Source organism: Bufo gargarizans, chromosome 4, assembly GCF_014858855.1.
Source record: "Bufo gargarizans isolate SCDJY-AF-19 chromosome 4, ASM1485885v1, whole genome shotgun sequence".
Lineage (NCBI taxonomy): Eukaryota > Metazoa > Chordata > Amphibia > Anura > Bufonidae > Bufo > Bufo gargarizans.
In genome coordinates, this window is record NC_058083.1 from 240,272,472 (window position 1) to 240,288,889 (window position 16,418).

General features: G+C 43.4%; 1 protein-coding gene across 1 annotated transcript in view; it reads left to right on the top strand.

Moving 5' to 3' along the window:
• Positions 1–16,418, top strand: part of LOC122935350 (collagen alpha-1(XIX) chain-like) — a 479,650-nt gene that overhangs the window by 215,721 nt on the left and 247,511 nt on the right. Inside the window, exons 5-6 of the mRNA XM_044291115.1 lie at positions 6,050–6,173; positions 6,968–7,240. Of these exons, the coding sequence (XP_044147050.1) occupies positions 6,050–6,173; positions 6,968–7,240 (397 nt within the window). The remainder of the gene's footprint in view (positions 1–6,049; positions 6,174–6,967; positions 7,241–16,418) is intronic.

Sequence of the window (16,418 nt, forward strand, 5' to 3'; positions counted from 1 at the left end):
CTTTTTTTTTATAGTTGTAATTTTTTTCCAATCTGAACTTCAGATGAGAAAAAAATTACAACTATTAGAGAAAGAAGATTATAGCACTATTAGCTAAATTGCTCTATATAAAATGATATGTGAGGGCCTGCTGGTGAGTTGACCCTGTAAAAAATTATATGCGAGGGCCTGCTGATGCGCTATCCCTTTAAAAAGTTATATGCGAAGGCCTATAGTTGAGATGACCCTGTAAAAAATTATATACGAAGGGCATATATGCGAGGGCATTATATGCTACAAATAAGCATGTGTTGATATGATTGAATAGGAGAAGGAGGATGAGAAAAGCAAGATTCAACCATATACCCTTGTTTGTGGTGGAAGGGTTGCATGGGAATACAGTGTATTCGGTACATTATAAACAACACATTTAAAGTGCCTTTATGTTTATCAGCTTTCCTCTGGTGGAGTCGAGAAGTCATGGATAATCCAGGCCTTGTTAATTTTTTTAAGAGTCAACCTGTCAGCATTTTCAGTTGACAGGCGGATGCACTTATCTGTTATAATGCCACCAGCAGCACTAAATACCTGCTCTGACAAAACACTGGCGCCAGGGCAGGCCAGCACCTCCAAGGCATAGAACATCAGTTCATGCCACGCTTCCAGCTTGGACACCCAGTAGTTGTAAGGCACTGAGGGATCATTGAGGATGCTGACGCAGTCTGCTATGTACTCCTTCACCATCTTCCAAAATGTTTCCCTTCTGTGACAGTAGGCCGCGCATCAGGGTGAGGTTGCTGGCGGGGTGTCATGAAACTGTCCCAGGCCTTGGAGAGTGTTGCCATGCCTCTGATAAAACTGCTGTGTGTTCCACTTGTCTCCCTTCCTCAGTTGGCCATGGAACTACGGACTCTGCCACCAGCGTTGTCAGATGGAAATTTTTGGAGTAATTTTTCAACAAGGATCTTCTCGTATAGCAACATTTTTCTCATCCTCTCCACCAGAGTAATGAGTTATAAGAATTTATCTATGTAGCAGGAGTCACGAAGGGTAAACAACAAGTAAACCGTGTTGTCTAAAATGCTTATAACGCGCAGGTCGCGGGAAAGGTAGCCTAACGTGTGCCAGAGTACCAACAGGCAAGACTTTGCTGTCGTCATCAGGAGGATCACTCTCAATCTCCTCATCCTCTTCCTACTCTTCTGCCCACCCACGCTGAACAGATGGAATAAAACTTCCATGGGTACTACCCTCTGCAGTGGAGGCAACCGTCTACTGCTCCTGCTCCTCCTATTCATGGTCCAATTTTCACTGAGAAGACGAACTGAGGGTGGTCTGGCTATCACCCTGTGTAATATCCTCCCCCATTTCCACCTCTTCCACATGCAAAGCGTCGCCCTTAATTGTGAGCAGCGAGCGTTTTAGTAGACACAGAGGTAGAATGGTTACCCTGATAATAGCATTATCGCCGCTCACCATCTGTGTTGATTCCTCAAAGTTTCTTAAAACCTCACAGAGGTCAGACATCCATGCCCACTCCTCGCCTGTGAATAGCGGAAGCTGACTGGATAGTCAATGTACATGTTGCAGCTGGTATTCCACTACTGCCCTCTGCTGCTCACAAAGTCTGGCCAGCACGTCGCACAACAGCCGGTGAGCTGGCAATTTCAAGCGCTGCTGCAGCGTTGACAGACCGGCTAAAGTTGTCAATGACTTGCGGAAATGTGCACACAAGTGGCACACCTTCACCAGTAGCTCAGGCAAATTAAGGTAGGTTTTGAGAAACTGCTGACCCACAAGGTTGAACATGTGGGTTAGGCATGGGATATGACCGAGATTGCCAAGCTCCAAAGCCACCACCAAGTTATAGCCATTATCAGACACAACCATGCCTGGTTGTAGGTTGAGCGGCGAGAGCCATAGCTCAGTCTGGTCCCTTTCCCAGGCCACAGCTCTGTGGCAGTGTGCTGTTTCTCACGTAAGCAGATCAGTTTAAGCACGGTGGTTGCAGCTTGCCTACTGCAGTGCTACACTGCTTCCAGCTACTGACTGATGTCTGACTGGTGCTGCAAGATAATATTTCAGAGGTGGAAGTGGAGGAGGAGGCGAAGGAGGAGAAGGGGGGGGGGGGGTGGCAGCAACTAATGTAGCTGGTGGCGGAAACCCTGATGGAAGTAGGGCCCGCAATCCTTGGCGTCGGTCGCACCTGTGCAATCCCAGCGTACGACTTGCTCCCAGACTCCACAACATTCACAGAGTGTGCCGTCAGGGAAATGTAGTGTCCCTGGCTGAATGCACTTATCCATGTGTCCATGGTTAAGTGGACCTTTCCAGTAACTGCATTGGTCAGGGCACGTCTGATGTTACGGGACACATGTTGGTTTAAGGCAGGCACAGCACACCTTAAAAAATAGTGTCGACTGGGGACTGCATAACGCGAGACGGCCGCCGACATGAGGCTGCGGAAGGCCTCAGTGTCCACAAGCCTAAATGGCAACATTTCCATGGCCAGTAATTTGGAAAGCTGTGCATTTAGTGCTATGGCCTGTGGGTGGGTGGCTGGGTATTTGCACTTGTTTTCAAATACCTGGGGTTAAGGACATTTGTACGCTGTGCTGGGACACGGAAGTGGATGTGGTCGCTGATGATGCTTTCGAAGGTCCAGTTGCAGGGAGGGAGGCATCCGGGCCTGCGCCTTTGACAGGGGATTGGCCAGCACATAACACAGGGGAAGAGGAGGCAGTGGTGTGACCCGCAGATACAGATTGTGGACCCATGCGTTCGGCCCACCTATTACGGTGCTTTGATGCCATGTGGAGGATCATGCTAGTGGTGGTGAAGTTGCTAGTGTTCACGCCCCTGTTCATTTTTGTATGGCACAGGTTGCAAATTACAATTCTTTTGTTGTCCGCACTTTCCTCAAAAAAGCGCCAGACTGCAGAGATTTCCGTAAGGGTTATTTCCATAAGAGTGTGCTCCGAGCAACAGTTGTGGGCCTGTTTGGTGTGGCCCGCCTTCTCCCTTTTGACACCCCACTCCCTCTTCCAGCCTGTTGCGGTGCAGCAGTTCCCTCCCCCTCTGTACTGCTGTCCTCACTCAGCTTTCCACCTTCCCAGGTTGGGTCAGTGACTTCATCATCCTCCACCTCATTTCCACTTCCTCACTCTGCTCGTCCTCCTGACTTGTTGACCTAACCACTACCTCAGTGATTGACAACTGTGTCTCATCCTCTTCATCAACCTCTTGAGACAGAAATTGCTGTTGAGTTATTGGCAACTGTGTCTCATCATCATCCACCTCATTAAATAGTAATTGCCATTCCCCACCGCCATCTTCTTGTGATTGTGGATGCTCAAGAGTTTGGAAATATGGGCACAAGATCTGTCCCTCTTCAAGCATGCTGAGGCCTGTCATGTCCTGCTCTGACTATGTACGGAGGTCAGCCAGAATAGCAGCAGGTGTTTAGTGTTCTGTTTTGGAGCCGTGCTGGATCCGCCTCCCATCAGGTGCACTGGGTGGGGTCATTAGTTTAAATAGCACTCTATCCCAGTGCTCTGAGCGGGTTATAGAAATCATTCTGGCCTTGGAAGCAAGGAGGGAAGGTTGTCTGTTCCAGCTCAGAAAAGATAAGTGTTGTTTCAGTTTTTGTTGTTTGCTATCTTGGTTGTGTTGGTGTTATCTCTCCCATCCAGGTTCTGTGTGAGCAGGCTGCTCCTATTCCCCTTTTCACCATGTCAGGGAATCTAGGGTGTTTTAGCCAAGGCACGAGGACACTTCATTCCTGCCATCAAGGTTTGAATGTAGGCTGATCTAGGAGGTGACCCTTCCCCTGCTTCTCGCCTAGAGCCTAGTTTGCTGGTTTATCTGTATGTCTGAGATCTGGTCCGGCGTGACAAGGCCCAAATCAAGAAATGGCGATAAAAACAGTTCCTCTGAATATCTCAGGGTGGAATCACTGGTTTGCCCAAACTCTCCATGGTGGGAGAAAGGATGTTCAGGGTGAGGATTGGATTGAGCAGACTCTTGGATACTGAGACTGGACTTGGTGGAAGACAGGGTGGTGCTTAAGCGACTGGAAGCATTCATTATCTGCTGCAATCCAAATGACCACATGGTCGGACTGGTCTGACTTCAAGAGTGGTGTCCTTTGCTGCCCTTCAAACTGGTACATGAAGCTAGGTATAGTGGATGATTATTTTTATTGTTCTCTGGCAGCAGGCCCAGTTTCACTACGCCCAGGGCCACAGCCTCTGCGTGCACCATCAGCATCAAGGACACTGCCCCGTCCCTTACTGCTCGCCTTCTTCATTTTAAATGTTATATATGATTTGCTTAGGTGACAAACAACACACCGCTGCAGATCTGTGGCGGGGGCTAAGGGACCGACTGAGCTGTGGCTCTCGACACTTGACCTGCAACCAGGCATGGTTGTGTCTGATAATGGCTGTAACTTGGTGGTGGCTTTGGAGCTTGGCAAGCTCACACACATACCATGCCTAGCCCACGTGTTCAACCTAGTGGTTCAGCCGTTTCTCAAAACCTACCCCAATTTGACTGAGCTACTGGTGAAGGTGCGCCGCGATGTGAGCACGGACCGGAACTCCACGTTCCACGTGTTGGCCAGGATTTTTGAGCAGCAGAGAGCAGTAGTGGAATACAAGCTGCAACATGTAAATCGACTTTCCAGTCAGCTTCCGCTCTTCACAAGCGATAAGTGGGCATTAATGTCTGACTTCTGTGAGGTTTTACGCAACTTCGAGGAGTCAACACAGATGGTGAGTGGTGATAACTCTATCATCAGCGTAACCATCCCACTTCAGTGTCTACTTAAACGCTCGCTGCTCACAATTAAGGCGGACACTTTGCATGTGGAAGAAGTGGAAATGGGGGAAGACGGTACACAGGGTGTACTTATCTTTTCTTTTGTCAAAGCGTGTATTTAGTGCTGTTGGTGGCATAATAACTGATAAGCGCATCTGCCTGTCAACTAACAATGCTGACCGGTTGACTCTTATCAAAATGATCAAGGCCTGGATTGCCCCTGACTTCTCTATTCCAACAGAGGAATTCGGCTGAACATAAAGACACTCTAAATGTGGCTCAGCTCAGCAGTAGACCCTCACCCCTAAATTTTTAGATGGTCAGCTCAGCAAGAGGCCCTCGCTCATAATGTTTTAGATGGTCAGCTCGGCAGCAGGCCCTCACCCCTAATGTTTTAGATGGTCAGCTCAGCAGCAAACCCTCACCCCTAATGTTTTAGATGGTCAGATCAGCAGCAGGACCTTGCCCCTAATGTTTTAGAGGGTCACCAGCAGGCCCTTGCTCCTAATTTTTTTGAGGGTCACCAGCAGGCCATCAATCATAATTTTTCAAGTGTGTGTACGATGCCCTCCTTTATGTGTAATAAAGGGTGTATTGGAGTGGCGGTTCCTTGTAATATTTGGCAGCTCTTTCCCTTAGTGCATAGGCTTTATGAGGATTCACACTACCTGAACAATTGTACCACAATGTGAATGAGGCCCTTTTTTATGTGATATACAGGTTGTATCAGAGTGCCTCTTCCTTGTAATTTTTGGCAGCACTTGCATTTTATATGCAAGTAAGGAAAGAATGTTTCCTAGCAATTTTTCCTCTAAAATTGATTTTATCTCCGGTTTGGTGCGTATTATTGTCAGTCTGTAAAAGTGGCGTACAACTCGGAAAACATCGTTCCCAGCAGCGACCTGGGAGTCTAAGATGCATCCAGACATCCTCCCTATGCTGTCTCTAAACTAGTTCAGTGGTGTTTCCATCAATTTCTGACCTTTTACTATGAACCAGACACCCTCCCCTCTTCAGAGGAGTGGGTGCCTGATTTAATGCTCGGCTTCTCCCATTGACTTCCATTGTGCTCGGTTGAGCACCCAAGCATCCTGAGGTGTCCTAATCGAGCACCCGAACACTTTGGTGCTCGACCAACACTAATCTTAGACTGTAGCTATTACACAGTAAGCTGAATTGAATTGGACTGTATCATTTTATAATATTATACATTCTGATAATATTTACCAATTTCAAATTTTCTTCACAGAAAACTATTTTCCTCTGGACTTCCAGAAGAATTCTCAATAACTGCTGTTTTCCGTGTTCGACGTAGCACAAAAAAGGAGCGTTGGGTTTTGTGGAAAATATTGACCTATGCAGGTAGTCCACAGGTAGGATTTGAACAAATATATATTTTTGGGAGGTAGATTTATTGTGGTCATTCTAAAATTTCAGAAAATCTGATTTTTACTTTTTGTTTGTGAATTTATATTTATGTGTTTGTAATTATAGGCTAGCAAGTATGGACAACTTTGGGGACAGTTGTCATTGTATTCTACTCATTCTAGCCTAAGAACAATTGTTTTCAATCAGTATTTATTAATAAAAATCATCTACAGCTTTTATTTTCAATGCATCTGCAGACTGTTGCATTCTGCATCACAATGAATCTGTCAGAGAGCTGCTCTGATGGTTTCATCTATATCCCTTATCTCTGAACTCCTCACTGCTCATGAACATTATACCTTATAACAATATGCATTATATATAATATGCTTAGAAATTAAAACAGGCCACTTATGGACTGGAGTATCAGTTATAGTGTATTGCTGATTGTCCTTTGGTCCAGCCTCGAAACACGTAGCCTGCAAAACAAACTTCCATAAAGGAATATTCTAAAGCTATTATCTATCTCTACACACCTGGTTGTGCCACTGCTACATCCCACAACTGTCTTCTCTTCTAGTTATAGGGTATTTCCATCATGAAATGGAAGCTTTTTGTCTGTAAAATGCTTATGTAAAAATCGACTTTAGTTCCTCACAAACTGGATTTTTACAATCTGCAGTAAATATTTTGGGGAACCAGTTCAAGGATATTTATTGATGAAGGAAACGAACTATGAAGGAATATAAATGTGAAATAGATTTATAATAGTATTACATTTTTTTTATTTGTTTTCCAGGATGCTATTCTAATTGATGGTGAGAAGAAAGTTGTGGAGTTCACAGCCAAACAGGGTGGAACTACCTTGCACTATACCTTTAAAAGTCGAGAGCTTCATCATCTTTTTGATCGTCAGTGGCACAAGCTTGGGATTTGCATTCAGCATAGTATCATTTCACTTTATGTGGACTGCAAGTTAATTGAAAGAAGACAGACTTCTAAGAAAGACCCTATCGACTTCCACGGGAGTTCAGTGATAGCGGGGCGTGCGTCTGATGACAAACCTGTTGATGTAAGTATTCAGAATATATATATATATATATATATATATATATATATATATGTATATATCTTATATATACAGTGCTGCCCATAATTATTTTTACCCCAGGCAAATTTTGACTTAAAGTTACTTTTATTCAACCAGCAAGTCATTTTTTGACGTGGAATGACATAGGTGTCTCCCAAAAGATAATAAGACGATGTACAAGAGGCATTATTGTGGGAAAAAAAATTCTCAGCTTTTATTTACATTTGAGCAAAAAGTGTCCAGTCCAAAATTATTCATACCCTTCACAAACTGTCACAGTCTGTGGGGAAATCAAAAGTTCTATACCATTTCCAAATAGTCCAAGCTGTTCTAAAGCATCCTAATTATCCTGATTAATTGGGAACAGCTCTTTTAATCAACTCAACAGGTGAAAAACAGCAGCTCTCTGCAGTTGGTTTGTGGACAGTCATGGCTAAGACAAATGAGCTCAGTGAGGACCTGCAGCTACAAGGGAAAGGGCTACAAGGCAATTTCTAAATGTTTTCAAGTTCCAGTGGCTACAGTGCAAAGTATTATTAAAAAAATACAAGATGTTCCGCACTGTGGAAAATCTCAGAGGACGCGGTCGGAAGCCAAAAGTGAAACCTGTGCTGGCCAGGAGGATAGTTAGAGGTGAAAAAGAATCCAAGGATCACCACCAAGGCCATCCTGATGAATCTGGGCTCTGCTGGTGGCAATGTCTCAAGGCAGACAATCCAACGGACACTGTAAACTGCTGGGTTCCATGGATGCAGACCAAGGAGGACACCACTTCTCCAGATAAGGCACACAAAAGCTTGCTGGGCCTTTGCAAAAGCTCATCTGGACAAAGAAGAAAACTTCTGGTCTTCTGTGTTCCTTCATTTGGCGTAAAAAAGGAGAAGCCTTCAACCCAAAGAACACCATCCCCATTGTCAAACATGGTGGTGGGAACCTAATGCTTTGGGGTGTTTTTCAGCCAATTGACCAGGGAACCTAATAGTAAACATTAGGCACCATGAAAAAAGAGCAGTACATGAGGATTCTCAATGACAACACCAGGCAGTCTGCAGAGAAACTTGGCCTTGGGCACCAGTGGATATTTCAGCATGACAATGATACAAAACACACAGCAAAAGTGGTGAAGAAATGGTTAGCAGACAACAACATTAACGCTTTTGAGTGGCCCAGCCAGAGTCCAGACTTGAATACAATTGAGAATCTCTGGAGGCAGTTAAAGATCAGGGTGATGGCAAGAAGACCCTCCAACCTGAAAGATTTGGAGCTCATTGCTAAAGATGAATGGGCAAAAATACCTGTGGAGAAATGCAAAAATCTGGTCTGCAATTATAGGAAGCGTTTGATTGCTGTAATAGCCAATAAAGGCTTTTCTATTGATTATTGAGAAGGGTATGAATAATTTTGGACTGGACACTTTTTACTCAAATGTAAATAAAAGCTGAGAAATGTTTTTTTTCCCCACAATAATGCCTCTTGTACATCGTCTTATTATCTTTTCTGAGACACCTATGACATTTCCCGTAAAAAAAATTACTTGCTGATTGAACAAAAGTAACTTTAAGTAAAAATTCACTTTGAAAGTCACTGTTAAAGGGGCGGTTACTGGTAAAGGGGCAGTAACTGTGAAAGTCACTGTTAAAGGGGCAGTCATTGTGAAAGTCACTGTTAAAAGGGCGGTCACTGTGAAAGTCACTGTTAAATGGGCAGTAACTGTAAAAGTCACTGTTAAAGGGGCGGTCACAGTGAAAGTCACTGTTTAAGGGGCGGTAACTGTGAAAGTCACTGTTAAAGGGGCAGTCACTGTGAAAGTCACTATTAAAAGGGCGGTCACTGTGAAAGTCACTGTTAAAGGGGCGGTCACTGTGAAAGTCACTGTTAAAGAGGCGGCCACTGTAATAGTCACTGTTAAAGGGGAGGTCACTGTGAAAGTCACTGTTAACCCCTTAGGGACCGGGCTCATTTTCACCTTAAGGACCAGGCCATTTTTTGCTAATCTGAGCAGTGTCAATTTATGTGTGAATAACTTTAAAACGCTTGTACTTATCCAGGCCATTCTGAGAATGTTTTTTTTTGTCACATATTGTACTTCATGACACTGGTAAAATGGAGTAAAAAATTCATTTTTATTTAAAAAAAATACCAAATTTACAAAAATATTTCCAAAATGTGCACATTTCCAAGTTTCAATTTCTCTACTTCTATAATACATAGTAATACCTTCAAAAATAGTCATTACTTTACATTCCCCATATGTCTACTTCATGTTAGGATCATTTTGGGAATGACATTTTATTTTTTGGGGATGTTACAAGGCTTAGAAGTTTAGAAGCAAATCTTGAAATTTTTCTGAAATTTTCAAAAACCCACTTTTTAAGAACCAGTTTAGGTTTAAGTCACTTTGTGAGGCTTTTATAATAGAAACCACCCAAAAATGACCCCATTCTAGAAACTACACAGCTCAAGGTATTCAAAACTGATTTTAGAAACGTCGTTAACCCTTTAGGTGTTCCACAAGAGTTATTGGCAAATGGAGATGAAATGTAAGAATTTTAATTTTTTGGCAAATTTTCCATTTTGATCCATTTTTTCCAGTAACAAAGCAAAGGTTAACAGCCAAACAAAACTCAATATTTATTGCCCCGATTCTGTAGTTTGCATAAACACCCCATATGTGGCCATAAACTACTGTACGGGCGCATGGTAGATTGTAGAGGGAAAGGTGCGCCGTGTGGTTTTTGGAAGGCAGATTTTGCTGGACTGGTTTATTTACACCATGTCCCATTTGAAGCCCCCCCTGATGCACCCCTAGAGTATAAGCTCCATAAAAGCAACCCCATTTTGGAAACTACGATATAGGGTGGCGGTTTTATTGGGACTATTTTTAGGGTACATATGATTTTTGGTTGCTCTATATTACATTTTTCTGAGACAGGGTTACCAAAAATAGAAATTCTCAAATTTCATCTCCATATGCCATAAACTGTTGAGGAACACCTAAAGGGTTATTAAAGTTTGTAAAATCAGTTTTCAATACTTTGAGGGGTTTAGTTTTTTAGATGGGGTCACTTTTATGGAGTTTCTATTCTAGGGGTGCATCAGGGATCCTTCAATTGGGACTTGGTGCCAAAAAAAAAGGCCATCAAAATCTGCCTTCCAGAAACCATACGGCGTTCCTTTCCTTCCACGTCCTGCCGTTTTGTCATACAGCAGTTTACAACCACATATGGGGTGTTTCTGTAAACTACAGAATCAGGGTGATAAATATTAAGTTTTGTTTGGCTGTTAACCCTTGCTTTGTTACTGGAAAAAACGCTTTAAAATGGAAAATTTGCCCAAAAATAGCTGTTTTGGCACCGTTTTTATTTTATTTTTTGGACCGTGTTCATCTGAGGGGTTAGGTCATTGGGTATTTTTTGTTTTGGTTTTAGCCGATTATCTTAGGTAGGGGCTCATTTTTTGCGGAATGAGAGGAAGGTTAAATTGGCACTATTTTGGGGGGCATATGACTTTTTCATCGCTTGCTATTACACTATTTGTGATGTAAAGTGACAAAAAATGGCTTATTTTTTTGCACATTTTTTTATTAATTTTTTTGACTGTGTTCATCTGAGGGGTTAGGTCATGGGGTATTTTTATAAAGCAGATTATTACAGACGCGGCGATACCTAATATGTAAACTTTTTTTATTTTTACAAAATAATATTCTTGAAAAAAATATTTTTTGATTCCAGTGGCTAAATACATTTAAAATTTGGGAAGGGGATTATAAATTTAGTACTCCATGGATGTATGGTACAACCTGAAGCAACCAATAATGCAGAGGCCCAGATGATCGTAGCATGTGTCACACTGAGTGGTGGTGTCCTTCCGTATCCCCCTCCTGTGACACACTCTGCACGGTTTTTGGGTCCGTCCCTTCTATCCAGTATGTGGGACCACACCTGGAAAGTGTTGGCCAGGGATGACCCAGGCGCCTCCAGTTCCCGAGGTACTCGGGCCTGCTCTTTCCCGGTCAGAAAAGATCAGGGCCTTGAGGACTGCCTCGTAGAACTGGAGGAATTTCCCTGTGTTGCCAGCGTTCCGGGACAGCACAAAAGAGTGATACAAGGCAACCTGTAGACCGCAACTTTTTTGTACCATGCCCAGATTTTGAGCATGGCATTATTTGGCTTGAGGACTTGATCAGAGAGATTAACTCCTCCCATATACCGATTGTAGTCGACGATACAATCGGGCTTGAGGACCATTGCCGTGGTACCTCCCACAGGGACAGGGGTGATACCGTTACCGTGAATTGTGAACAGTACAAGGACATCCCTCTTATATCCTTATATCTGACCAGCAACAGGTTTCCATTGGTAACGGCACGGGTCTCACCCCTGGGGATACGTACCTGGAGGGGGTGGGTAGGCAGGCCACGTTGATTTTTCCACATGGTCCCACAAGCAGACATGGATCTGGAGGCGAGGGACTGGATGAAGGGGATACTAGTATAAAAGTTATCCACGTACCGGTGGTAACCCTTATGTCGCGGATGGTGTAACAGAAAACAAGAAGTTACAAATAAGGATCCGACTGGCTTGATCCGAAACTAAGAAACAAAAGGGAGACCCCTATTTAAGCCCTGAAACTCTCCCTGTCTTCTCAGCCCATGCAAAGATCTCTATGATAGAAAATTGCATGCCCTCGTGCATCGACTGTATGACACCTGAACACCCTATAATAGTGAGGGGACACGACCACCGGCTCCCTACACTTAATATGGAGGGAGTCAGGGTCACCTAGGATCAAGCAAACAGGAAAACACAAATTAATGAACAGACTTATCTGTAGAAGCATTAGTTGTAGCATCCAGCATGTACACACTCCAGGAAGTTGTATAAACCGCAAAGTGATGCAGTATGGGAGGGGATTTAAAGGGATGCAATCAGTGCAACTAGATGACAGCTGAGAGAGGGAAATAAGATGACAAGACGAAAGCAAAACAAAAGAACCTCAAGCAAGAGGTTATGAAGAACATCTGTCAGAGCTTCTCAGATGTCTGGCGGTGACAACTTATCTAGCAGTTTGTGCATAAGGTCCCACACAAGTTTCCCGCTAACACTTAGAGTGAGGGGAAAGTCTGGGGATTCCATATTAGAATCTCACCCCTCGTACACATAAAACTTGTAAGTGTACCCTGAGGTACTCTCACAAAGTTTGTATAGCTTCACGCCATACCTCAGAGGGAACATACTGGTGGAAAATGAGTCTCCCCTTGAAAGCAATGAGAGACTTATCAACCGCGACCTCCCTTCCAGGTACAGAGGCCTCCAAAGATTTGGCCCCAAAGTGATCGATGACCGGCCTGATTTTGTACAGGCGGTCATAGGCAGGATCACCTTGGGTGGGACATCCTGCATTATCTGCATGTCATGACCATACCGTAAAGTGGGGTCTGGTAGAGGACGTCCCTGACTTTTGACTAGGCCCATGTGCCCCAAAACGTCCTCATCTCGGCTGCACTTACCGGAGTCCAGCCACCGGCCCTAGCCAAAAAGGCTTGGATTTGGAGCAATGAACTGTTGCTCTGTTGGGCGAACAGGTTTGTTTGCTCCACCATCAGATTCACAAAGTGGTCACTGAAAAAAAGACTAAAATAGTCATATTCAGTGAAGCCCACTGTGGAAATCTGGATTCCTGGTTGGCCAACAAAATCAGGAATCGCACGATCAAAATGCTCTGTGGTACACTATGCAAGTTCACCGGTAGGGGGCTCTGGTGGACCTAACTGGTGGGCCGGAAAACTAGTGCGAGACCCTTCTCGTACTAGTGTGGGCCACAGGGTCCCTAGCATGGTGGTCCCCTTGCTCCGCCTGGCGGCGTCTCTGCCGCCATGGAAGCTCATCATCGCTAAATTATGAGGAGGACGCGGATTACAAAAGGAAATTGGGGCCATCCTAGTCCTTACTGGGGCTCTCAGAGTCGGAGGCAAGCTAGGCGTATGCCTCCTCGGCCGAGAACATCCGGCGGGCCATAGGGGAGTGTGTGTGTGCGTGCGTTGAAATCTTTATTTAGTGTGCGTGTGTGTGGGGACACAGGTGTTGGCGTACTTATCCCTAAAACTAACAGAAAAAATAAATAAATAAAAAAAGGGTCATGCACTAACAGTGGCCGGACGCTAAGAGTGCCGGCCACAGTCAGCGTACGCAAAAAAAAAAAAATGCTTGCGCCCCCAAAAAATTTGTGTAGGGGGCTGGGGGGCAAGCTGCAGCACCCCTATTTGCAACAGTTAAAACTTTTTTTTTTTTCACTAAACTTTCCCTGAATATCCCTGCCTAACCTAACCTTTCCCTAACCTTTCCCTAAATACCTTTTAGTGCCAGATGGCACTGTGGAGGGTCAGAAGGGGGTGCTGGGCACAGATAAGGGTGCTGGGTCAGGAGATGCGATTGCAGGCTTCTCTCTCCTTGCTCCCGGACACAGAAAGGAGGAGGAGATGAGAGCTGCAATAACTTGAAACTCCCTTCTGCCTTGCAGCCAATCAGAAGCGATTCTGAGAGGTGATGTCACCATCACCTCTCAGGGTCGCAGGGTGGTGATTGGTGGTGTATTATCACACCACCGATAACAATCCTGTTCTGGGTCATCGGGTTTACCAGAGACCCGAATAACCGGAAATGCAGCAAACCGCAGGTCTGAATTGACCTGCGGTTTGCAGCGATCGCCGATACGGGGGGGTCACAGGACCCCCCTGCGCATTGTCCCAGGGTACCTGCTGATTGATTTCAGCAGGCACACAGTTCCGATCACCGCACGTTATGTGTCCTTAAGTACCGCAACATCATGACATATCGGTACATCATGTGTCCCCAGGAGGTTATAGGGGAGGTCACTGTGAATGTCACTGTTAAAGGGGCAGACACTATGGAGGTCTCTGTTAATCCCTTAAGGACTTGGCCCTATTTCACCTTAAGGACTTGGCCATTTTTTGCAAATCTGACCTTGGGGATGTTACAAGGCTTTGAAGTTTAGAAGCAATTCTTGAAATTTTTCAGAAATTTTCAAAAACCCAATTTTTAGGGACCAGTTCAGGTCTGAAGTCACTTTGTGAGGTTTACATAATAGAAACCACCCAAAAATGACCCCATTCTATAAACTACACCCCTCAAGGTATTTAAAACTGATTTTACAAATTTTGTTAACCATTTAGGTGTTCCACAAGAATTAATGGAAAATAGAGATACCATTTCAAAATTTCACTTTTTTGGCAGATTTTTTCATTTTAATATTTTTTTTAACTTTTACAAAGCAAGGGTTAACAGACAAACAAAACTCAATATTTATGGCCCTGATTCTGTAGTTTACAGAAACATCCCATATGTGGTCGTAAACTACTGTACGGGCACACGGCAGGGCGCAGAAGGAAAGGAATGCCATACGGTTTTTGGAAGGCAGATTTTGCTGGACTGGTTTTTTTGACACCATTTCCCATCTGAAGCCCCCCTGATGCACCCCTAGAGTAGAAATTCCAAAAAAGTGGCCCCATTTTAGAAACTAACGGATAGGGTGGCAGTATTGTTGGTACTAGTTTAGGGCACATATGATTTTTGGTTGCTCTATATTACACTTTTTGTGAGGCAAGATAAGAAATAGCTGGTTTGGCACCATTTTTATTTTTTGTTATTTACAACATTCATCTGACAGGTTAGATCATGTGATATTTTTATAGACCAGGTTGTCACAAATGCGGCAATACCTAATATGTATACTTTTTTTTATTTATGTAAGTTTTAACATTGATTTATTTTTTTAAGTAAAAAAAAAATATATATCATGTTTTAGTGTTTCCATAGTCTGAGAGCAACAATTTTTTCAGTTTTTGGGTGATTACCTTGGGGAGGGTATGATTTTTGCGAGATGAGATGACGGTTTTATTGGCACTCTTTTGGGGTGCGTGTGACTTTTTGATCGCTTGCTATTACACTTTTTGTGATGTTAGGTGACCAAAAATGGTTTATTTAGCACAGTTTTTATTTTAGATTTTTTACGGTATTAATCTGACAGGTTAGATCATGTGATATTTTTATATAGCCAGTAGATGCAGACGTGGCGATACCTAATATGTTTGCTTTTTTTTATTTATTTAAGTTTTACACAATGATTTCATTTTTGAAGCAAAAAAAAAAAACATTTTAGTGTTTCCATAGTCTGAGAGCCATAATTTTTTCAGTTTTTGGGCGATTACCTTTGGTAGGGTATTATTTTTGCGGGATGAGATGACGGTTTTATTGGCACTATTTTAGAGTGCGTATGACTTTTTGATCGCTTGCTATTACACTTTTTGTAGTGTTAGGTGACTAAAAATTGTTTATTTAGCACAGTTTTTATTTTTTATTTTTTACAGTGTTCATCAGAGGGGTCATGTGATATTTTTATAGAGTCGGTCGATACGGATGCGGCTACACCTAATATGTACCGGTATACTTTTTTTATTTATGTAAGTTTTACACAATAATATCATTTTTTAAACAAAAAAAAAACGTTTTAGTGTCTCCATATTCTGAGAGCCATAGTTTTTTCAGTTTTTGGGCGATTATCTTAGGTAGGGTCTCATTTTTTGCGGGATGAGAAATTTGAATTTTTTTTTATTTTTTACGGTGTTCATCTGAGGGGTTAGGTCATGTGATACGTTTATAGCGCCAGTCAATACAGACGCGAAGATACCTAATATGTATACTTTTCTTTTCCCCTATTTTTTCCATTTTTTTTTACTTTATTTGGGAAAAATTACGATTTTGTTTATTTTTTCTTGAAACTTTTTATTTTTTGGGGGGGAAAACTTTATTTTTCAACTTTTTTTCTCACTTTATTTTTTGTCCCAGTTTGGGACTTGAACTTTTGGGGGTCTAATCCTTTACAATGCATTCCAATATTTCTGCATTGGAATGCATTGTCTCTATGAGTAATACAGTGAGTATTTCTCATACAGCTTCCGGCCTGTGAGATCGACGGGGCCGGATCTCACAGGTTCTTCACCGGAAGGCAGCACAGATGCCTCAGGAAGGTATCGCGCTGCCTTCCATGCCATTGGGTCCCTCCTACAGCCCCATGGGGACCCGATGGCACCACCGCCGCCGCCGCAGCAACAGGTAAAAGCCGCAAACCGCAGGTCTGAATT